This window comes from Capricornis sumatraensis, chromosome 12 (genome assembly GCF_032405125.1).
Source record: "Capricornis sumatraensis isolate serow.1 chromosome 12, serow.2, whole genome shotgun sequence".
Lineage (NCBI taxonomy): Eukaryota > Metazoa > Chordata > Mammalia > Artiodactyla > Bovidae > Capricornis > Capricornis sumatraensis.
In genome coordinates, this window is record NC_091080.1 from 92,782,865 (window position 1) to 92,807,052 (window position 24,188).

Consider the following 24,188-nt stretch of genomic DNA (forward strand, 5'->3'; position numbering starts at 1 on the left):
GGGACATGGCCACTGAGCTCAGTCTCCACGTTCAGTGGCTTTCCAGCACCAGCACCCAGCCAGGCAGCCAGCGCTTCATCCCAGGTCCTTACAGGAGGACATTTTCAGGGGAGGCGTCAGACCTCCTCCAGGGAGATGCTGCGGCTTTAACTTGCATCTTGATTCCCATCCGCTTTCCATCTAACTGGAGAAGTGCTCCCCAGAGCCAACGCCCCAAGACAGGGCCCCTGAACTCGGCTTCCGTCTGATCCCAAGGGGCAGTTTCATCACTCCATTCACTCCCGGCCTGTTTACCCCGCGCCAGCCACAGCGACGCTGCGGGAATCGCTGGTGCACACGCTCCTGATGGCAGGCACCTGACCCCCAGGCTGCATCTGCCAGGAAGGAAGTGGTCTCTGCTCGATGCTGGTCAGACTGACAGCTCGTGTAAACACGGCCCTGGACCACTCCCCAGGGCGCGAGGCGGAAGAGCCCCGACTACCCTTTCTTCCGGGCGTGGAGAGCTGCTGTGGGCACCGTTACACGTGTTTACATCTTCCTTTCTGCCGTTTGAAGGGGGCTCGGAGTCACCCCTTAGGAAGGCAGTGCCTTCTGAAAATTCATGTCTCAACCTGTAACAGTGAAGGTAAGTAAATACATTTTTTTCCGCAAAAAAAGAAAACAGAAAAAGATCTCAAAAACAGCAAGGGCACTGGTGAAATGATCCCTTCTGGAGAATATCACCACTTAGCCCCACTGAGGAGTTACTTACGGGTCCTCAGGCAAATTCTAAAATTGCTCGTTTTCGGACAGACTCATCATCCGAGACAGTGATGACTCATTTCTTAGGAAACTGCTAATGGACTTATCCGTAATGAGGAGTAAATGATATTTCACTTAGAAAAGGAATGCATCTCAAGCACCCCTCATGGAATGACGGAGACCCCAGACCCACTAATGGTGGCTCAGTGGACCAAGGTGACCCACCGACGAAGAAGAACCTACAATTCCCCAGATCGTAGAGGTCTTTTGATCTGAATTACCCCAAGAACGTTCTTTCTTCCTTCTCTCTTTTTTCTTACAAGGAAGCACATGAGTTTGACTGACCGCCGAGCCCTTGCCCTCTGCACCCCCGGGAGACGCTGCCCACATGGGTGTTGGGCCATCACCCTAATTCAAGGCTGCTTCCTCATCTACGTGTTTCTGCTTTCTCTGCTTCTGTCCACCATCACACCTCGCAGCGCATGCACGAAGCAATTTCCTGAGAGGCTCCAAAACAAAAATGACTAGTAAACAGCACTTCTACAGACAACACATCATTCCAGAGGGGCAGGCCGTGTCAGAGAGCAAGGTCTTCAGCACCACACAGAGGCCCGCAGAGACACAGAACATCCCATTCCTTCCTGAGAATGTTTACAAACATCTCTACAACTAATTAAATCAGTGACCTTGCAGAAGACGCCCACCTCCCCCGCCTGTTTTCACAACCTTCAAATGAGTTTCATCAGACCTGAGGGTTCTCCACCTCTTTTCCTCAAAACGACCTTGGATCTTTTTTTTTTTTTTTTTTTTTTTCTGATTGTCACCACACTGTGTGGAGAGAGTTCTCAAGCATTTTCAAGGGGGAGGTATCTTATGAGGTATAATATACAGTTTGTTTCATGAAAACAAAGATAGCTGAGAAATGTAAGTGTCCACTCTGCAGGTCACTGGAAGTCCAGGAAGACAGCCTGGGATCCCCAGAACAGATGACCAACCAACAATCTGATTCAACTCTGAAATCCACCAACACCACCAGAGCCTTGAAAATAATATTGAATCCTGAGCTCTTCAACCTAGCAGGTGTGGAAACCAGTTTAAAAAATAAGGGAGCTTTCTGAAACTAACACAGCATTATCAGTCAATTACAGACCAACAAAAGTGTAAAAAAAAAATTTAATACATTAAAAAAAATGAGGGTGCTTTCCTTTACCATCCAGTCTTCCTGCCTAGCTGTCCCCATCTCACTTTGAATGAATAATGTGTGGAAGGAAAGACAGGGAGATTCAGTTAGCAGCACCAAGTGAAACAACAACCCAGCTGTCAACTTGAAAGCTGCCTGAGGCGAGTCTACAGAAAATCCCAAGATCACTACGGCACATGAACTTCCCAGTCAATCAGTGTGTAGGGCCTGCAGAAGACGGGATACACTGGCCGGGAGTCAGGTGGTAAGATGGCATCTTTGTGAGGTTCAACCCACCACCGCCCTTCCTGGCTCAGGGATTCCGAGACAGGTTGCTGGGACTCTCTGAGCTGCAGGCTCCTTAGTCCAAAAACGGGGACCCAGGCAGCTCTGCTCTGAGGCAGGGCTTTTGGAGTATCACGTGAGACTCTAGGTATCAAAACCTCTGAATACTATAAAGTGACAAAAAGCCTACTCTTTGAATTTTAAACACTTCTTTTGGCTGAAAGGGGAGAGAGGGAGGGACATGCAATTATCTTTCAGCACTGACCAGGATAACGGTTGCATTTTCATCATCTCAGCTTCCAGCAGCATTCTTTCAGCCTCATTCACTGCTCTTCACGTTTGGGGGATTACTAGTTACACTTATAATTTGGAGGCAAAAAAATGGGCAGATGTAAGCATGGACTTTTGAATTTGCATTGCAAAAGTACCAGGTCACGTTTATAAATATTAAAGATCATGCATTGATTCTATGCAAAAATATAAGTCATTATTAGATATACATATGGATTTTAAGGTAATTATTAAAAACACTAATATAATGAACTGTATATAGTACCTATTTTTTTCACATTGAAAGAACTGGAATTTAACACTGTACTATAGTAATTCACTCAAGTGTCTGCACCAATACCTAATGGGCAGACTAAAGTCACAGTCAACACTGTAGGTATGCTTGAGGTATAGAGCTTTAGCATGATTAGAGAACATTATTATTCAGCACTGGAGCTTGAATTATGAAAAAAAACCACATCAAGCCTCTTGGAGCACAACTGGATGAAAAATTATGAAACTAAACACATATATGCACACACACGTCACCCCCAAATAATTTTTATGGAAAGTTTGGTACTCTTTAATTAAAACTGATACTAAAAAGCCCAGTGTTTACCAAATGCTATGCAGGTAATCATTTTTTAATGTGTGTTGTAGGCCACCATATTTGACCAAATATTCCAAATTAAGTACCATAAGCAAAGAATATTTTCTAAGTCCTGTCTATGGGCATAAATACCACACCTGGCATGAGAGCACAGGGCCTCGTTTAGAGACACCTTTGCCTGATCGACTTTTAAAAAAGTCTCCGGACAGGTAAAAGTCACTTGATACACACTTAACATTTCCTAATCCAACAGAAAAGAAACCAGAACCGCTGACTCGACTGTTACAACACTTGTAAACACGCAGCCTACAAATTTTAACCCAATTACATTTCAGCCGAATTCAATGAATTCCATTCTGATGCAATGAATTCAATTAAATGAGACCCCTACCCCCAGCCCACCCTGCAAGCACACAGAGCGAACGCTCCTTTCCAACAGGGGCTCCAGCTCTCCCTGTCCACACTTTCTTCTCTGCTCTTTAATTCCACGCACAGTTAATGCAAGTCTGTGCCAGCCAGCCAGAAAGACATGGAAGAGTCAGGAGCAATTACCAGCCTCAGCATCTCCTCCATCTTGACTGATGACTTCACCAGTTCTCTCCAGAAACAAATGTACAAATCTATTGTAGATGAGCTCTGTCTACAATATTCAACCTTGAGTGATTCAGAATAATTGCTGCCATCTTGAAGAAAGCATCCAAACTGATGAACTTAACATAGAAAGAATCTTTGCACTGAAATGTGAAGAGCACTGTTCTCAGGAAACCTACAACCTGATCGGTAACAGGCTTATAACCACTGATTTTGCAGGTTCAGAAAATTGTTCAGCAGATGAAAAACGCCAGCATTAAAAGCCTTCCCCAACTTGTACGGGAAAACATTCTACTCGTGTCTGCAGTAGCTGAAGTCTGCAGAAACTCAGCTATTACAGGGGCCCTGGTGAAGACCCAGCTGTTGGGGCACAACACCATGGTCTCCTTCCCGCTTAGTTTTTCCCCTACTCTGTGCACTTGGCAAAGCAGATAAAAGAGTCAGGGTGCATTTTCCCTTAAGCTTCTAAGGTGAAACGGGAACACTTGATTCTACCCCAAAAAAGCAAAACAAAAAACCCCTCTCCCCCTGCCAAATCTGATGCCAAAAGCTACCTGGCTCTCGGAACTCCGCTGCTACAGAAGATGCATTAGTGGGGATTTAACAGAAAAGCCATCATCCCCGTGCTGGTCCTAAACCTTTTGCAAGTTCTTCTCAGAAAGAGACTCGTTTTAATACTAAGGTCTAAAGAAAATAAAGTATTAATTATCAACTAAAAATCCTTTTCAGGAGGGTGGCGGGCCCATGGAGGAATGAAAGGATCAAACCCTGGAGGCTTTCCTGACCAGCTGGGACAGCCGGACCAAAACCAGTGCAGGTGTGACCGGGCTCACCGAGTCAACCCCGAGAAGCCAAGTCCCCGACCAACAGTGATGACTCAGCAGCTAAAAGTCTCAGGGATCCCTCTTTCTCTTGATGCTCCCCAGATGAAGGGCCAACACTGTCAGTATGAGAAACCTACATTCCAGTTACACATTTTCATCTTGCCAATATCTCTTAATATATGGCCACATCATAAAAGGTCATCAGAAAGCGCGGTCCTGATATAGTTTCAGGATTAGAATGCTATTTTCCTTCTCTGTTACTCTACTAGGTAATTTAAAAGACTACTATGTGACAATTGATAATTATCTATGGGAAAAAAAAAAAAAAAAACACTCCAGTGAAACAGAGTCGGGAGAAAACAAAGGCTCTCAGAGACTGCAGTGACACCAAACAGAAGAGGCGTGCATTTCTCAGGAAGGTACTGGCTCCACATTCAGACAACTATGAGGATTTGGGGTTTTGTTTTTAATTTAAGAACACACATCGACAGAAGTGTCTTTCTTGCAAATACTCGCGGTTTCAAGCTAACAGGTATCAACAGCATCGCGGGATTTATTGGCATTCTTCTTTAGAGGAGCCGAAGCTCCCTGGATGGGGACAAGCTCCCGCACAGAGACAGTGAGATAGAGGGACTCGTCTCGTGCGTGACTCACCGAGATCAGCAACTAGAAACCTGGTTTCCTGATTCCTGGGTTGGTGCTCACACACCCTGCCTCCTTTTCCGAAGTACTATTTTGGTAAAGGTTTCTCTTTCAATAAAGGGACTAGAACAAGTCACGTGACTCTCATTCAGGAAAGCCTGTGTGTATCAGCACCTCAGTTGCCTGCTCCTGGGAACAGGGTGGGAGCCGGGCACACGATTGGCTTATTACGATAAGAGCCGGCCAACCAAAGTGGAAAAGCAAGCACCACAGAGAAAATAAAGTATGTGTGGTTTGTCAAGCCATCTCCTTGGAGTTCTAAAAATATTCAGGTCCCCTGCTTGAAGACTTCAACAGACAACACTTTTAAACATAAATGGTGATGGTGTTGCTCTCTTATCCCACGATTCTTTCTGTGGGATGTGAATAAATAGTCCTTTTATCAAACAAATTTAAATACAGATGCTTTCAGGGTAATTCTTATCTAATCCGCCTTGTACATACACACACACCAATTTTAGAACAAAAACCTCACCAAAGAGGAATACTAAAATAGCATAGTTTACAGTATAGGACAATCTATAATCCTAACAACCAAACATACAAAGTTAATTTTTAAAAGCGGCTTGAATGCTCAGTAAATTCAGCAGGAGCATGTCTGCTCCCAAACAACACGGTAAAGATGGCTTAGACTTTTCCACAGACACACCCACAAAACACAGAACAAGCACCTTCTCCCTGCTCCCAAGTGAGAGGCATAATTTAGAGTTAAATGTTCAACTTCTCTGGACGACCTACGAAAACATAAACACATGTCTGGGTGTCGGACACAACTGAGCGACTGAACTGAACTGAACTGAACTTTTTAATTGGCTCCAGCACTGAAACTCCGCCCCCAGCCCCAATTCTACTGCAACCAACCAATCAGCAAGCCCGTTACTGGAACCTTAACTCTTTGTCACCGCTTATCCAAACGCCAAACGCTACCCAAGCGACCCCAGAATACTGCCAACTCCGTGGAGCTCATGGAGTTTTTCCACGCACAACCCGAGGAGCTGGGTGTGGAAACACAGCCCCTTCTGAGGGTCAGAGCATGCACCCAATGACTCAGGAAGCTCACTTTTCGTTTTATCTTCAAAGAAATGCTCTGCAAGTCTTCCCTCTATAAATCATGTTGTCAAAAAACACATCTCCTGTGAACTTTTTATTTATAAGCATCACAAACCAATGTCTCTGCGCAAACAAGAGTTAAATAAAGGTGGATTCAAGGTTTCCCGACAGTCCCTTTCTGGCTCCACAGAACACAATTAAGCTTCCCCCCCACCACCACCTCGTTAATTAAAATGAGACCCTCCTCTTTCCTCGTCCGCTGTTCTCTGTGCTCAAATTAGCCTACTAGAAATCCATTTAGCGTGTAGGCCTTTTCAAAAGAAAGGAGGAAAAAAAAATGGTTTGGACACAATGCATCAATTGTAGTTATCTATTTTGTTTAAAAATAGTCTTTTTCCGTTCTTCAGAGGGTGTTTACTGTAACACCCACAGAGACTTTGGACAAACAGCAATCCAAAGTGATTTCAGTGACCACAGAACTTACAAACAGCTTTGATTTCAGAGCCCTGAATCCTATAAGTTGAGAAGAATGTTATACTGGTGGGAAATCGGGAACAAAACAAGGCGGACCAGGCCTCTCACTAAACTTATCTCTTGCAGTTTAACATTTTCCCTCATCTGAAAAGGGCATTATATCAGCCGTGAATCACGTTTCTGAATGTATCTACTTTATCCGAAAGGCCTTGGTTTCTTTCAGGCCCGGAGGCACACGTCCCGGCTCACTGTTCCGCTTGCTGCGAGAACCGCCTCCCAGGGCCCTCCTCAATCCAGTCCGGGTTTTTCCTGCCTGCTCCACCAGGGGCTGTAAAAGGTGTTGTGTTCTCAGGCTGTTTTTTCTGATGAGAATCAGATTTCAGGAAGATGTGCTTCGGTGTCCACTACGGCCTGTATCCCTTCCTGTGCGTGCGGATTTCCCCCAGTCAAGCCTACTTAGGCTGCTGTGTTTACCTGGCCTGTGTCTTGGACGGCACCTAATAATCCTTCAACTCCCAGACACGCCAGCGATTTTTCAGACGCACCTGTAGGGCTTAAGTGCCTCCAAGAAAAGCGACCTTCAGCTGAGCGTCACCATTTACGGGGCACATCCTGACGGCTTCCAACTGGCGTCATTAAATGCCAAAGGGCCGTGTCCCTGAGAGGTCACCGTGCCTCTTTTCATCTTGTAGTCCATGATTTCAGGGAAAAAAGCAAGTTGCTTTCCTCTATTGTATGAGAACAACAGGGTATCCACCCTACAGCTATAACTTTTATTTTTCTTCTTTAAACTTATTTTTGTTGGGAGGATAATGGCTTTACAATATTGCGTTGGTATCTGCCATACATCAACATGAATTGGCCACAGGTGTACATACGTCCCCACCCTCTTGAACCCAGCTGTAATATTAAATCCCATGGCTGTGAGGAAACACATGCTGAATTTACCCCGCATCAGATGCGTCTGTTTGCTTTCAGAACACAGGGTGTACAGACCCCCAAGCTGCGTCCATCATCAGCCTGTAACCCCCGCAGACTGCTGACCTCAGGCCAGCATCTGAGCACCGTTCACTACTCTGTCCTCTGCGCTTCCCACAGCGCCTCTATCTTCCTGCACGGAAGCAGCTATAAAATTAAGAAACTCTTTGAGCCCACCCTCCTCTCCTCCCCCTGGTCATTCAGGGTCTGAGACAACCAGGTCAAGGCAAGCACGCCTCTGTCCTTGCCAGTCTGTGAGGAGAGAGGGGGGGACAGCACTGGGCACCCCCTGTGACTACTCCTGAGAAGACCCACGTGGTCATCTTTCACTGTCTTCTCTGAGGCCCAGATTCTCATCGCCTGGGCAACCGGGAAAATGCTGGCGCCTGGGCTCCGCCCACTGGCCGCTTTCCTTGACTGCGGCTGACCCCACAGGTCATTTCTCAGACCTGCTCCAGCAGTCTAACTGGGCAAGTGCCCCCAACTCCGCCCCCAGCCAGGGCCCCCCGACCAGCAGCACCAGCGCAGCAGGGGAGCTTCTTAGGAAGGCACACTGGGAGCCACATCCCAGACCCACCGCATGGGGCCACCCAGCCCGGCCAGCGCCGCCTCAGACTCTCCAGGTGACCCCCAGGTGGGCTCAAGCTCCAGAGCGGGTTTAAGCAGCGTTACCCTTTCAGCCCCCTAGAGAACGGGCACGCCTCTGGTGGAAAAGCTCCCACGATCCGCATGTAAACTTGAAATGGCTCAGGGCTCCCTGCAACCGCCAGCCAAAATGGATGCTAGTTTCCTAAACAACTTTGGGGCCTGTTTTTATAAACTTTGAGGCTCAGCAAAAATCAGCCTGTCCAGGCTCCAGGAAAACAAAGAGAAAGGTGACGTCTGCGGGCCTGGGAGCCGCCAGCGGCCCATCCCTCCAAGTGGAGGTTTCCCACCTCACAAATGGGAGGACCGCCCTGGGCCACGACCCGGGGGGAGTGGCTGAGCTGCTCCCCCCCAGCCCCGCCCCGCGCCCCCCCCCCCCAAGGTGTTCACAGACGGGAAGAGGAGGGGGGCTCTGGAGCCAAAGAAAGCAGGTCTGCCTCTCTAGTCGGAAGACTCACTGTTTAACTCAAAGACAACTTGAGCGCTCTGGCGAGGTCTTTGGGGAAAGACAGGGACTGGCCCAAAGGCAAAAAAAAAGCGAGAGCCCTGCGCCGGAACGTGGGCACCGAGGTCAAGGTGCCCCCGAAGAGAAGCGGCTTCTAGCCGACCCGCCTGCCCACCCTCCTCCCGGCCCCGGGCCCTCACCTTTCACCACCGTGGCCTCCTTCAGGTGATGCGTCAAGAACTCGATGCTGGCGTAGGCGTTGGCCGCGGGCAGGGCGCCAGGGCCCGGCCCTCCGCACACCGCGGCAGGGCTGCCGGCGCCCACGGCGCTGATGAGACCCCCGAGGCTCCGGGTGCGGCCCCAGGCGCTCCTGTCGCCCGTCTGCGCGTGCGGGTGCTGCTGCAGGGGCGGCGACAGCCCCGGCTCGTCCCTCACGTCGATGGCGATGTAGTTGAGGCCGTTCTGGAAGCCGGTGGAGGTCTCCCGGCGCATCGGCGAGCTGGTGCCCCCGGGACAGCCGACCAGGCCGCCGCCGGGCTGAGCCGGCGTCCAGGCCCGCGCCTGCTGAGGTGTCGGCGGGGGCAACTGGTGGGGCGACGAAGGGAGCTCATCGCACCCACCCAGGATGCCGCTGCTGCCCCCGCCGCCGCCTCCTTCGCTGCCTTTCCTGAGAGAGACGTTCTCCACCGAGGCCGAGTTGTGACGCTTGGGGGTGTGAGCGAAGGACGGGGACACGGGGGTCACAGTGGTGGTCGAGGAGAAGGTCTCGGAGCTGTGGCGGCGGCGGCCCCCCTGCGGGTCCGCGCGGATGACCTTGGCCCCCCGGTGCGGGTCTGGGGGCTGGCCAGCCTGCAGGAAGGCCTCGACTCCCGACACCTGATCCATGAGGCTCAGCCTCTTGAGGCCTGACACCGGGCTGCTCACGCGGGCACCGTCGGGCTTTGGGGGCGCCACAATTGGTTGTGGCGGGGTGGCGGCCACGCCGAAGGCCATCTCGGTGTAGTCACCGTTGTCCCCCGTGTCCGAGGACGAGGAGGAGGCTGCGCCCGGGCCCTTGGAGGCGGGTGCCGCAGGCAGGCGGTACAGCTCGCCTGGCGGGGGCGGCGGCGGCGGCGGCTGCAGGGCCGAGGTGGGGGCGGCCGGGCGCGGGGGCAGCGGCGGGTACACGGAGGCCTCGGGGGACAACAGGGCGTCCAAGGAGCCTACGGGGTCCCGGCCCTGGGCGCCCGGCTGCAGCGACTTGGGCGAGCTGAAGTCGAGGTTCATGTAGTCAGAGAGCGGGGAGCGCTGCCGGCTGTCCCCGCTCGTGCCCGGGGTGCCGGAGCCCAGGGACGAGGCCGGGCTGCTGGCGGACAACAGCGAGGACGACGAGGCGGCCGAGGCCAGGAGTGGGGGCGCGGGCGGCGACAGGCGCGCGCCGGCCTCCCCGAAGTCGATGTTGATGTACTCGCCTGGGCTCCTGGGCTCGGGGGGCAGCGGGTACTCGTGCATGCGGGGCAGGGCCGGCAGCCCCTCCAGGGACAGGCGCGTGGGTCTCACTGCCCGGCAGCGCTGGGCCAGGAAGCCGTCGGGGCGGCTGCCTCCGCCACCGCCCGGCCTCCCGGGAGAAGGCACGGCGGGATGAGGTGGCTGGGGGTGGCCGCTGCCAGCCGCCGCGGCAGGGAAGGCACTGGCCGGCTGCGCGGGGCCGGGGGCCGGCTCCAGCTGCTCCTCCTCCAGGACCCGGCCTACAGGCGAGCTCATGAGCACGTACTGGTCGCTGTCGCCGTGGCAGGCGTGGGGGGCCTTGTAGGAGCGGGGCAGAGAGCTGTAGCAGTAGCCGGGCATGCCCCGCAGCGTCTCCCCCGCGGCCGAGAAGAAGTCGGGCGGGGTGCCCGTGGTGCCCGCGTCGCTGGGGGACATGTTGAGGTAGTCCCCGTTGGGCAGCAGCTTGCCGTCGGCGCTCTCCACGGACAGCTTGGAACCACACCACATGCGCATGTACCCGCTGTCCTCGGGGGAGCTCTCGGCCGGGGAGCCGGTCTTGTAGCCGCCCGCAGTGCCCGGGAAAGCCCTGCCGGCCGCCGACGCGGGCGTGGGCACCGCGGCCCCCGCAGGGGGCAAGGCGGCGGGTGCGGGGCGCGGCTGCAAGATCTGCTTCGGGGCCGACACGCTGGTGGGGCTCATGGGCATGTAGTCGTCGCCCTTGCAGCTCCCGCCGCCCGTCCCCAGGAGGGCCACGCCGGGGGTCATAGGCACGTAGCCGTCGTCCGTGCCCAGGTTACTGCTGGAGCTGCGGTGCGAGCCGATCTCGATGTCGCCGTAGTCCTCAGGGTACGGGTGGTAGGCCACTTTGGGAGAAGACGCGGGGCAGGATGGGCACAGGCGGCCGGAGCTGCCCGAGAAGGTGGCCCGCATCAAGGTGTACTCATCCAGGGACGCGGAGGATGGCTGGGGCGCGGGCCGCTGCCGGGCAGGCGTGGTCAGCGAGTAAGTCCGCTTTCTCAGCCCTCGGTCCAAGTCTGGGGCGCCATCCCCGGAGACCCTGCGGTAGACGCGGCCGCCGCAGTGGCTCAGCGGCCGCTCCATGGTCATGTAGCCGTACAGCTCGCCCGCGCTGCCGTCCCGCGCCGGGGGCGTCTCAGCGATGGACTCGGGCGTGTTGCTCCGGTGGCCGCAGTAGACCCTCAGGTCCCCGGGGCTGGAGCCATACTCGTCCAAGGACATGAAGCCGGGGTCGCTGGGGGAGCCCGAGGCCGAGGCGCTGCCGCTGGAGGGGCGCTGGGGGTGCGGGGGGTGCTGCAGGTGCGGGTGCGGGCCGGGGGGCGGCGGGTAGGAGCCCGAGCCGTGCCCGCTGCTGGACGACAGGCTGCCGGGGCTGGTGGCCGCCGGGGGCGAGTGCGCCACGGGCATGGACATGGAGCGGCTGTGCTGCAGGCCGCCCCCTGCCGGCGCCAGCGCCGCCTTGCCCGCGCGGCCGCCGCTCAGCGTGTGCGAGCGGCTCAGGGGCGCGCGCACCGGGCCCGGGCTCAGGGGGCTGCCCGCCGCCGCCCCGGCCCCCGCCCCCGCCCCCGCCGCGGCGCCGCCGTCGCCCTCGCTGGCTGTGCGCACCCGGCACGCGCTGCACTTGGCGGCGGGCGGGGTGGCAGCCAGGCTGTCGGTGCGCGAGCGGCGCACCAGTCCCGTCTGGCTCGGGGGCAGGTTGACCAAGTGGTGGTGGCGGCGCGCGCCAGGCACGCTGATGGGGTGCGTGGCCGACGAGCCGGACGACTGGCTCTTGCTGCGCGGCCGGAACTCGAAGAGCTCCTTGAGCGCCTTCATGGCCTCCAGGATGGTCTCGTGGATGTTCTGCGCCACCACCGAGTCGTCCGCCTGCATCCACAGCTCGCCGGGGCCCGTCACGGCCGAGCGGCCCACCTCGATGAAGAAGAAGCTGTCCGAGTGGCCGCAGCGGCGGATGCTCATGAGCTGCAGCGTCACCGACGGCTGCTCGCAGTTGAGCTTCACGAAGCCGATGGTGCGCGCCGACAGGCACAGGCGGTACACGCCCGTCAGGTTCTTGCTCTGGCCCAGACCCTTGGGCTTCAGGTTTACCTGCCACACCTCGCGGTAGGCGGCCGTGGCGGGCGCCACCAGCCCGTAGCTGTCATCGGCCGCGGCGGCGCCCGCCGAGCCGCCCAGGGCGCCGGGCAGGGAGGCGCTGCAGGACCCGGAGGTGGCGGCGGCGGCGGGGGGCGCGTCGCCGGCGCCCGCGCGGCCCTCGCTGACCAGGTCGGTGAGCGCGCGGTACCAGCCCTCCTGCTCCTGCTCGTTCTCGGCTGCCACGGCGAAGTACTCGTCCTTGGTGTAGAGGGCGATCAGGTACTTGTGCTTGGCGTCGGCGCGCTTGTTGATGTTCAGGCAGCAGTCGAGCGCGATGACCCGCTTCGGGGCGCCCGCCTTGCTCCGCCACTTCTTCTCGCTCTCGTAGTACTCGAGCCGCGGCGGCTGCGGCGCCGGGCCCCCGCCCGCGCCCGCCTCGTCGCCGCCCGCGCCGGGCCCGCGCAGCACGAAGAAGCGCTTGTGGCCGTGCTTCTGCTTGCGCAGGTAGCCGCACTTGCGCACGCTGTGGTTGTTGTTGTTGTTGTTGTTATTGAGGTTGGGGCCGTCCCCGCCCGCCGGCCCGGGGGGCCCGTGCTCCGGCGGGCTCGCCATCGCGGGCGCTTCAGGCCGCGCAGCCCGGCTTGGCTTGGAGGGGCCGGGGGCGGGGCTGGGGGTCGGGGGGGGGGGGGCGAAGTGCAGGGGGGCGCGGGCGGCTCCCCACCACCCCCTGCTCGCCCGCCGGAGCCCGCGTCCCTCGGGCCCAGGAGGTGGGGAAGGTTTGGCACGGGAGGCCCCGCGGGGGCAGGCACCCGTGCGGTGGCGCAGCGCCCTCCGCGATCCGGGGCCCCAGAAGGTGCCCGGCGCGGGCGGTGGCTGCCGCCCCCCCCTTCCCCGCGGCCCGGCTTGCCCGCGGCCGCTGCCTCCCGGGCTCTCGGGCGGCGCCTGGGGGACTCGCTGGCTGGGCCGAGAGTCGGGGTCCCCGAGCCGCGGGGCCGAGCCTACGGCGCGCGCGGCCGAATGGGTCCCGCCGCCGCGCTGCGCTCCGGGGTGCCGGGGTGTGCCCGGGGACTCGGGGTCCGCGCCGCCGCCGCCGGGGCTGCCGCTGCCGCTGCTGCCGCTGCTACTGCCGCTGCCAACGGCGACCCGGGCTCGTCGCGGTCCCCGCCGCACAGTGAGTAACACATCGCGCACCGAGTGACTGAACTAAGAAGAGCAAAACAACATGTGACTCGCCGTTACGCAGGCACACACGGCGCGGCCGCCCCGCCCCGCCGCCCGCATTGGCGCCGCGCCCCCCGACGGACGGCGCGCGCGGCCAATGGGCGCGGGCCGCGGGGAGGGCGGGCCGCGCGTCCCCACCCCGCCCCCCTTTCTCCCGGGGCCGCGTTTCCCGCCGTCCCCTCCCCCGCCCCCTCCCGCGGGGGGCCCGGGCCGGGGCGGGGCGCGGCGGGGCGGGGGCGGCCGGGCCTCATTAATCAGAGGCTCGTTGCGGAGGCCGGCGGAGGAGATGCCACCCAGGGCGGGAAAAGGGGCGCGCGGGAGGGGCGGGGGCCGGCCGCCGCGCGCAGGGCCCGGTCCTCCCGCCTTTGACTCAGTTAATTGGGCTCGGAGCTTCCGCCGGGGAGGGGACGCTGCAGGGGGCGGGGGCCGACCGAGATCAAGGGGCAAGACCGCCAGCCCAGGCTCGGGGCTTGGGAGGGGGCGGTGGCACGCCCCCCACCCCCGGGCCCCGCACCGCCTCGCCGCCGCCCCACTGGCTGGGGCCTGGAGGAGGCAGTGAACTCGGCTGCCCCCTCGACATTCCCTCCCGCCGCAGCACACGCTTCGGCGCGCGGATCCGGTGCCCGGGCTGGGGGTGGGCGCGCGCCCCCCCCACCACCACCCCCGCCTCTGCGGGTTCGCGCCAGGGTGGTTCCCTTGGTGCCCGGCCCGCGGCTTGTTTACGAGCATCCCATTAGTCACCGGTGAGCTCAGGATCGATAGCAGCTTCTAGCCCCTTCCTGGAAGGGGAACCGTGGTCGGCAAGGGGCGCGGATGGGGGCGCCCCCAGCCCCGGGCCGCGCGGGCCCCAGGCGCTCCCGGGGTCCCGCCGCTCAGGGCTGCCCTTCCCCCGCACCCGATCGTGGGCCCTTTCCGGGGCGTCATCAGCGCCGTTCACTTGCATGTTCTCGGGAAGTTGAAATCGTCTGTTTAGATGTAACAGGAGAAAGGGGAGGGCGAGCAGGCGGAGAAGACTGCAGTATCCATCGTGCCGGGAAGAGGGCGGGCTCCCGCGAGCCGAGCCGGGTCCCCGCGGCCGGCCAGCACCCCGCCGACCCCCGGCCCCGCGCGCCGAGGCGCGGGAGTGGGCGTCTCCGGACCTACGCGCCCGCAGCGGGTGCTGCGTGAAAGATCCCCTTGGATGCTTCAGATATTTCCATCTACGTGGCGTCTGTGACTTTCAAAGTCGATTACAAATTAGGACCCACCATATAACGCGTCTCCTAAATGACTGTGAGGGCTGCTGTTGAGGGTGGGAGTCCCCGAGTTCAGATCCGAGCAGGCTACGAATCCTGCGGAAACGAAAAAGGCTATAGACACAAGCCTTGGTCGGGCTTTTTGGTTTGTTTTTAATTGCGTCTTCATGAAATGATTTGAAACAAAAAAAAAAAAAAATTAATTCCTGGAAGTTTGCCTTTGAATGCCGTCTATACCTTACAAAAGTCTTCGTTTCCAATGTCATGGAGTCTTACATTGAAGAAAAATAATTTAAGATTGTAATTTTTGAAAGAGTGATAACTATTTTAACATGTTTGTAAAAAAGTGACCTGAAAATTGTGCTAGTTAATATTATGGGCCGAGAGATCCCTACTTACTGAAAGATCGTAGTAGTTTTGTTAGTTGCTATATAAATTATAAATTATGGTTACTGATGAATAACATAAACAGAAGAAGGATCAATGACACAAAAATCATCAGAATTTGCCCCCAAGAGGTGTGTTCAAAGTCGATCCTTCATTTTAAACAAACCATGCTTTACAAAATAATACTTCTAGGAGTGGTGGGGGGTGTGTGTGTGAGTGTGTACGCCTGCGCATTTCTGTGTGTGGGCATGGGTGTGTGTGTACATATTTGTGTGTGTGTGTGTGTGATTGTGTGTGTGTTCTATTACTTTTAGATCTTGCTGTCCTTTTTATGGTAACCGATGTTGCCTAGCAAGCTGTCCACCCAGCAAGGAGAGTTGATGGGGCTTCTCATCTGGGAGCTTCAAGACCATGTGGCCCAATTTCGTTGTCTGTGTGATCATTTCCAGTAAACCGACCTGCCTAAATGTTCAGTAACCCTAGCAAGCAGAGGGTGATTGTGGGGTAACCTCTTTCTAGCATCATGCCATAATAATTTATTCAAAGAAAGGATTTTTCCGCTTGATTTTGGCTTTTCAAACAAAATAAGTTTTCAAATACTCATTGAATATTTAGTTGCTGTGCCCTTTGTATGTCAACAAGACCATCTTGGGTTTTGTTTTTTTTCCCCCTCCTTAAAGCTGTTCCAGTGGGTGTTCAATACCAGCGTTCCAGTAATGGTGTCAGAAGTTCTGTGCTGGCTGCTGACACCCCCGGTGTACTAGTCAGTCGGTCCCTGGTTAGGTACAGACAAGCCAGGGTGAAGAATTTATCTTCTCTATCAGTGGTGTTCTCATACTCTAGGATCACAGAGCTGCAGCAAAACTGCAAACTAATTGTCATTCTGAAGTCCTAGAACCTCTAGCTGCAAGTGTGGGAGTACAATTTCCCTTCTCATTAAGAAGTCAGCCCGTGAAGCCAGCAGAAAGGAACTCTGTAATTAGAAACAGCCCAGTCTTCCTCAAGGAAGGAACTGGTTGTCTTTCTCCCTTTCCATTGCCAAATAAGCTATTTATTTATTTAAAGCTTGTTTGACACCTTGTGATTTTTCCAGCTGTTCTCCAGCAAGAGTCAGCTACTAACATCTGCCAACCTGTCCCCTGTGCAGGGCTGGGTGCTGCTTTCGTGGCCTGTCGCCAGCTAGAGCCTGGATGAAATGCTTTCCCATGGCCCGGAATGGATGACAAGATGGCCATATCTTCCAACGAATATTGTTCTTTGGTTGGTTGGTTTTGTTGTTGTTTTAATATAAAATCTTACACAGTGATTTTTTTTTTTTTTTTTTTACCAAACCAAAAAGTCCTTTCTGGAATAATTTAATTACCTTTCATAGAGTAGTCAATTTTGTAAAAGTGTGATATTAAAAATATACAATAATTCATAATACAAATAATAGTAATAATAATGTCTGTCAGTCGCTCAGTTGTGTCCAACTCTTTGTGACCCCGTGGACTGTAGCCCACCAGGCTCCTCTGTTCACGGAATTCTCCAGGCGGCAATACTGGAGTGGGTTGCCATGCCCTTCCCCAGGGAGTAATAATAATAATGACCATTAATTTGCTTCTCTTTCACATAAGCAAGCATGTGTAGCAGGGGAACAGTTAACATGAGAGTTTTTTGGTTTTTGTTTCTAATTCTTAACCCTGTAGCTGTTTCACAGTACTTTTGTCTTGATGGACTCTTTCTTTATGAACTGACTAAGCTGATCAGTCCATCCTAAAGGAGATCAGCCCTGGGTGTTCATTGGAAGGACTGATGCTGAAGCTGAAACTCCAATACTCTGGCCACCTCACGTGAAGAGTTGACTCATTGGAAAAGACTCTGATGCTGGGAGGGATTGGGGGCAGGAGGAGAAGGGGACGACAGAGGATGAGATGGCTGGATGGCATCACCAACTCGATGGACATGAGTTTGGGTGAACTTTGGGAGTTGGTGATGGACAGGGAGGCCTGGCGTGCTGCAGTCCATGGGGTCACAAAGAGTCGGACACGACTGAGCGACTGAACTGAACTGAAGGTGATCAGTCAGTGAAATATTATATGAGCAGTTAGAGTAGCTTTAACTTAAAATGTATTTTAGGAGTAGAGATTTTAACATCAGAGGTGTATGCCCAGTCTTTAGAAGGAGTGGCAGCATTCCATCAAGTTTGCTATATTAAATAATGTATTTCAAAAAAAAATTTTTTTTAATAAATAATGTATTTCAGTAGCTCATGTAATACATTACCCTTTCTGTGATGAATGAACTCCAAGGACAGACTTTCCCACACGACTGAGCGAATTCACTCTCACTTTTCACTTTCATGCATTGGAGAAGGAAATGGTAACCCACTCCAGTGTTCTTGCCTGGAGAATCCCAGGGATGGGGGAGCCTGGTGGGCTGCTGTCTATGGGGTCACGCAGAGTCGGACACGACGACTTAGCAGCAGCAGCAGCAGGATCCATATGGGGGCTTCCTGCACTTAGGCTGCTAGTTTTTCCTCACAAATATATTTGCTAATATGTTTCAACTGAAATTTCACAAGGGTTTCGTAATATGCCAGTGCTGTGCAACAGAGTGTTTTACATGAAAGAATGTAACTGCTGTTCAGATCATTTGCTGTCAAGGGGTGGCTTTGCAAATGTTTGAAAAAGCAGGATTTGTTCATAGGGTGTATCGTTTTCTTGGAAGTGGTAAAGCTTTCCACTTCAGTATTTATTTTGCTCTTTAAAAATCCTGATGCATTTTAAATAATCCTTTTTTAAAAATATTCTTTTGGGGAAGAAGAGTTTTCTAAAGTAAATGATTTCTTATGTGCATATATTCTTGAGCAAACTACTCTGACGCTCAAGAATTATTCTGAAAAGTGTATAAATTGAATTAATACTGCTCAGAATAATGGTCAGTTATGTGGTAAGCTCCAGGACAGCCAATCCAATATGCAGAACATTTTCATTTTTAAAAGAATTATATTGAAGAAATATTAACATATAAACAAGCAATTACATAGTGACTGCAGTCAGTGACTTAGACTTCTTATTCATTCATCTCTGAATTCTGTTGTGTTTGAGAATATGTTTCTATATTAAAACACATACACACTTTTTTCCCCTAAAGACTTTCCAGGATGGAAATTAAAAGTTTACATTAATGGCTATATAATAACATTACTGAATCATCAAGACAAGCAAAAACTGTTCCTTCTCAGAAAATCCCTCTTCCTTGGAATTCTTGGCCCTGAAATATAACTTAGGTTTTGCATGACTAAATTGGTGTCCTGCGATGTTGTAGCTGCTGAGTTAAAGCCTTGTTTATGTTCTATGTGTTTGTTTCGTTTTGTTTCTATCAGATCAGAATTAAAGTGTCTACTTCTCAATATGTACTTCCTGAGCAGATGACATTAAAAAAAAGGGGGGCTGTAAAAGGACACAGCTATATTTTCTGGGAGGGGAGAGGGGTGGGCAGTGAGGCCAGCTGGGAGTGCCCTTGAACACAGCCCAGATGTTAAGGAAGGAGAAATATCAGCTGGAGTTCATTGACGCCACTGTCTCACTGCTCTAGGAGCCAGCTTTCGCCCTGGTTTTGCAAAAATGCTCAGGAGGTAAATAGGACAGCGGCTGCCCGCTTGTCGCCAGATGCGCTGGTGTTTGGGGCTGTAGTCAGAAGCCTCCCACTTTCCTGCAGTCGCTCACGTGCCGTTTCCAGCTCGCCTTTCAGTCTGTTTTCGAGAGAGCTGTTTTGAAACCCAACCTACAGATAAGAGAGGAAACATGACCCGCTCTTGTGAATGCTGCCACCAACTGGCAAGGCCTCCTCCCAAGGCAGGACCAGTTCCCCTGCGAGCTCTCCCAGCCAGAGAGGTGCCTGCTTTTGTGCAAAGCTGCTTGCAAGCTCACCGACCCTGGCTAGGCATCATCTTTACACTTAGAGTCGATAGAAACTGCTTGAGATAAAAGAGAAATAGCATCAAGGAGTGACTAAAGACAATGTCAGATAACAAATGAGGAATGACTATGTTAGTAAGCTTCATAATTTTTTCTTTTCTTTTTGGATTGAGTATCAAGCTAATATGGTCACATTTCCTAATACACTTTATATCTCAATTTGCATCTTTAGTTACCGAGAACAGCTATTATATAAAAAATGTATGTCGTTGTCCTTTAAGATTTTAGAAAACTACCTAACCAACAAATTAAAAATAAGAATCTAAACAAGAGTATTTTCAAATATTTCCTGGAGCAAACCTCAGGGTTACAATCAGGATACAAACTTTTGGTTGTATTTCTCCACAAAATTAACCTATCAGTTTCTTTCTTTCTTTTTTTTTTTAGAATAAGCCAAAGTCATCTCCAGAGATTTTGAAAAGTAACATTTGAAAAAGTATGGAGGAAAGAAAATACATTTTCAGAACTATCAATAACATTTTAAAAGCTACAAAAGGCAAATGGCAGTGAAATGTCAAAAGTGCCTACATTTTGGATTAATTTGAACTTATGAACTCATAGCTTATTTATCAGAGTTAAAAGTATAAATTATACCCTCTTTCATAATTGCTCTAGTCAGTTTTTTGGCAGTGCCAATGACAGAGATATTCAAATTAGTGATGGTATTTGAGCTAAGTTATCCAAACAGTGTGAAGGGATCAGAAGACATAATTTATTTCTTCAAGTACCTTTCACCTGGATAAAAGAGAAAAGCAAAACAACAGCTTAATACATAATAGCAATGATAAGAATAACAACTAATGAGAGTGGTTTATCAGTGTGTTTACATGTTACAGTGTTTGATGTTCACCAGTCTGTGAGAATCAAATCAAATAATATAATTCTTGATATTAATATAATTAGTATAGTTATGTCTATGCTCAGTTGCCAGGCGTGTCTGACCCTTTGCGACCCCATGGACTGTAGCCCACCAGGCTCCTCTGTCCATGGGATTCTCCAGGCAGGAATTCTGGAGAAGGTTGCCGTGCAGTCCTCCAGGGGATGTTCCCCACCCAAAGACTGAACCCAAGTCTCTCATCTCCTGCACTGGCAAGCAGGTTCTTTACCACTAGCAGTATAGTTATATCTATATTATAATAACAGTATATCAACATATTATTGTAATATAATAAACATGTATCACTTTCCCATAATGCCAATATTATAAATATATGATTCTGACACAAGGGAGCATCCAGGTCGATCTTTAATTCCCCTTCTGGGTCCTCGGAGCCCATATACAATGTTTAAGAATGACTAGCTATTTTTATGAATAGCACTTTTTTTTTTTTTTTTGCCTTGTGTAAATCAGTTAGAACACAAATGATATTAACTCAACTGAAGTAACTGGAGGAAAGAGGGATTCGTGAGGTTCACGAAAACAATTAGAGCAATAACCTGTGAAGTTAAAGCAGGTGCCGCTTATCACCGTTTCCCGCTGGCTGTTGCATGTTAAGTGGAGATTTCGGTTCAGATAAACGCATTCTAGGAGTCACTGCTGGGTGTGCTGGGCACCAGCTGGCATCTTCCTGGCTCCTAGTTCTTCACCGAAATGTCAGCCTATCACCTTGCTCAAAGAGAGAGAAAACATAAGAATTATATGCTGAAAATTTCTTGAAATTACATTTGATACTACAAGAATATCTTTTTAGATAGTTGGTAGTAAGGATTAAACAGCCATACTTTTCACTGCTGTGAGCAGCACACAGAAAATGAAATATATTGGTATTCTACTTTATTATCCTGTTCTTATTTTGGCAGGTAGGTTCCTGGTTTGAAAGCTTCTACACGCTAAAAGTGGGTTCCAGTTCCAAAACGGCAACTGTATCCCTCATGGTATAAATTTAAAAAGAAACGAACATGCAGATTGTTACTGAGTGTCATTGTTGAAAGTTGCATTACTCTTTACTTATAGAATAATAGAAAAGTAGGATTATTCTTTATTATGCAGTTGAATTTATGTCTTTCTCAATTCAAGAGATAAAAATCAGCAAGCATCGAATTGGTAAAGGTATATTGACTATCTGTTTAGGCATCAAACGTGTTAGGAATTATCTGGAACATAGGTTTTGCCCCTTTTCTTTATTATCTGAATAATAAAGTGCTATCTTTCTTCAATGATTTACATTGGAGGAGTTTCTTTTTTTTTTTTTGTATCTTTTCTTACAATATCGTCACATGTAATTTGGAAACAAAAATTGTCTGTTATGACACTGATCATATGGCATTTTTCTTAATTTTCTTAATGCTATATTTGAGTTTGTAACGTTGCTATTTTAGCCTCTTCTAACTAATAAGATATGGTAGATAAAGTGATTTTCATCTTTAAGCCCAGGAAGTTTTGTAAAGTTCCTCATATCACATCTGATAACGTTCAGGAAAATTCCAGGAAAAGGTGATATGAAGATGCAATAAGAAAAAAAAAAAACAGAAATGAACTTCATCTTGGTTACTTGGAACAATCTTCTGATGAAAATCCCGTTTGCAGTTAGAACAAAGAAAGGGGATACACGGGCAGAAATAAAAGGTAAACCGAGGCAACTTTAGCATTAATCTTGTTTTCAATGGATGTTTACTTTCCTGATGTTAGGTGTCGAGCAGTTAACATTTAGGCTGACTTGCAGATGGCCCTGAGCCGTCAGAGGGCTTCCACCTGGTCACACAAGCACCTCCGAGTACTCATCCGTGTTCAGTAGAGTAACAAGCCCGATTTTCATGGCACTGAAGTTCCTGTCCTTCATTCACAGTCTTTCCTAACTATGATGAAACTGCTCGCTCCTGTGGCTCACTGCTGTTTTCCACTGGTTCTCTTTTCTCCCCTTCTTCTAAATTCTTCAGCAGGCTCACTTTTCTAAGTGCTCTTTGCAATCTCCAGCTACTTTCAGAGGAGGCGGAAACACGTTTTCGTCTCCACAAGCTGACTTTCAGCACACTGTTCTCAGTCCTGACTGGACTACAGTTTCACACGTAACAAGGCATCATTAAAACATTTTCGTTGTAATAACAAGGAAATGGCAACCCACTCCAGTATTCTTGCCTGGAAAATCCCATGGATGGAGGAGCCATGGGGTCGCAAAGAGCCAGACACGACTGAGCAACTGCGCTTCACTTCACTTCAACAAAATGCCCATTTTATAAACAAGGCGCATCTGTTTAAGAGTGATTTAGTGTGCTTAAACCCACTCCACTGGGAATGAAAATAGGGGAAAGAAAGAAAGAAAAAGTCTCTTTCATTTAGTGGAAATTCGTTTCGACTAGTCAAACATTAGTAATTCTATCAAGCGTATTTTTAAGTTAATTTTTTAAGCTAATATTTTGGACAGTGATCCCAAAATAATATGAGGAACTACCTGCTTTGTAGGAAATACTATTAATAATAAACGGTTCCCAGTTACATCATCTGGTGATAAATTCATATTAACCCAATAAAGTAGTTGATTCTATCAGGTTTATCAGCGTCTTAAACATCTACTTTGTGCTAAAGTGTGTGTGAAACTATTGACTCCAAAATGCAAATCTGTATCAGCCAGCCAGCTGTGCCTCCTGGGAGGGGCTGCCTTCCAGGGCTGTCTCGGTCCCCACAACTCTGCTGGGCGAGTTGGATGTGCAAGCCCCTGGGTCCGCTTGGCTCTAGCCCCTTCCGGGCACTGAGCTTGTAGCAGTTGCCCTAAGAGATGAGGGCTTCCCTGCTGGCTCAGTGGTAAAGAATCCACCTGCCAATGCCAGAGATGCAAGAGGCGAAGGTTTGATCCCTGGGTTGGAAAATCCCCTGGAAGAGGAAATGGCAACCCACTCCAGTATTCTTGCTTGAGAAATCCCACGGACAGAGGAGCCTGACAGGCTACAGTCCGTGGGGTCGCAGAAGAGTCAGACACGGCTGAGAGACTCAACAACAACAGCAAAAGGAATAAAAAGTGATGGACGGCTCCCTCCAGGACAGACAGCAGGCTTGCTTATTTCCTGCTGCAAAGAGGTGGATCCCCACGCCCGGTGAACCAGCCAGGACACCCAGCCCCTGCTGCAGGGACAGCCACCGGGATGCTCCATGTTACCCCGTGATGCTCAGGGAGGGGACGAGAGGGGCAGAGGCAGGTCTTGCTGTTTTCTGTGGCACAAGCCAGGGACCCCCAAAGCTCACCTCCTCTTCCAGCGAGCATGTCTCTAAGGGATCAGCTCATAAAGAAATTGCAGTGAAATCTCAGCCCCCCGGGGAAGCTCACAGACCAGGGGGAGAGACAGCCTGTGTGTACACAGGCAAAGCCAAGGGCCAGGGGCCTTTAGTACAGAAATAGACCCAGCTTCACAGGGGAGGGTGGTGTACTTCAAAGCTGGCATTTCATTCATGTCTCAGGAAGATAGAATGTTTGATAAATGATGTTGGCATAACTGGAAAATACATCTGAAGACACACTAAAATTGCATCCCTGTCTCCTTCCACGAAAATGTCAGGTGAATCAAAGATGTACATGTTAAAACATGAAACTACAAAATGTGGGAGAAAGGGAAAAATGACAAATTTAACTTTTTGAAATAGAATTCTGTACAGAAAAATAACAGTAAAGGCAAAATCAAAGGACAGACTGCGAACTGGAAAGAAATCGCAGACATTATCACAGAGGAAGTGCTAACTGTGTGTTTATTTCGTACGTTCAAGGCTCCTGTAAAGGCAGTAACAGAGACCACAAACACAGTGTAAAAAGGGCTAAAAGGTCTGGACACAAAGGTCACAGTGATGAAAATAAATGCAAGAAAGTCTTAAACCAATAACAGCCTGCTTAACCTTTCTCACAATAAGATAAATGCAGACTAAACCCACAGTGTGCTGCAGCCATTTATCCATCAGACTGGCACCGATCAAGAAGTTGCGTTACACGTGAGTCTGTCGGGATGTCAGGAAGGGTTCCCATACAAGGCAGCCTGATGGTACAGACCCAAGCAGCATCCACGCAGGGCAATCCGACTGTGTCTATCAAAGTGACAACTCTCCG

The 24,188-nt window shown here is 51.3% G+C and overlaps 1 protein-coding gene across 1 annotated transcript in view; it reads right to left on the reverse strand.

Annotated features, from left to right (window-relative positions):
• IRS2 (insulin receptor substrate 2) overlaps positions 1 to 12,968 on the reverse strand; it is a 28,455-nt gene extending 15,487 nt beyond the window's left edge. Inside the window, exon 1 of the mRNA XM_068984677.1 lies at positions 8,996 to 12,968. Coding sequence (XP_068840778.1) covers positions 8,996 to 12,968 — 3,973 coding nt within the window. The remainder of the gene's footprint in view (positions 1 to 8,995) is intronic.
• Between the last annotated feature and the right edge of the window lie 11,220 nt (positions 12,969 to 24,188).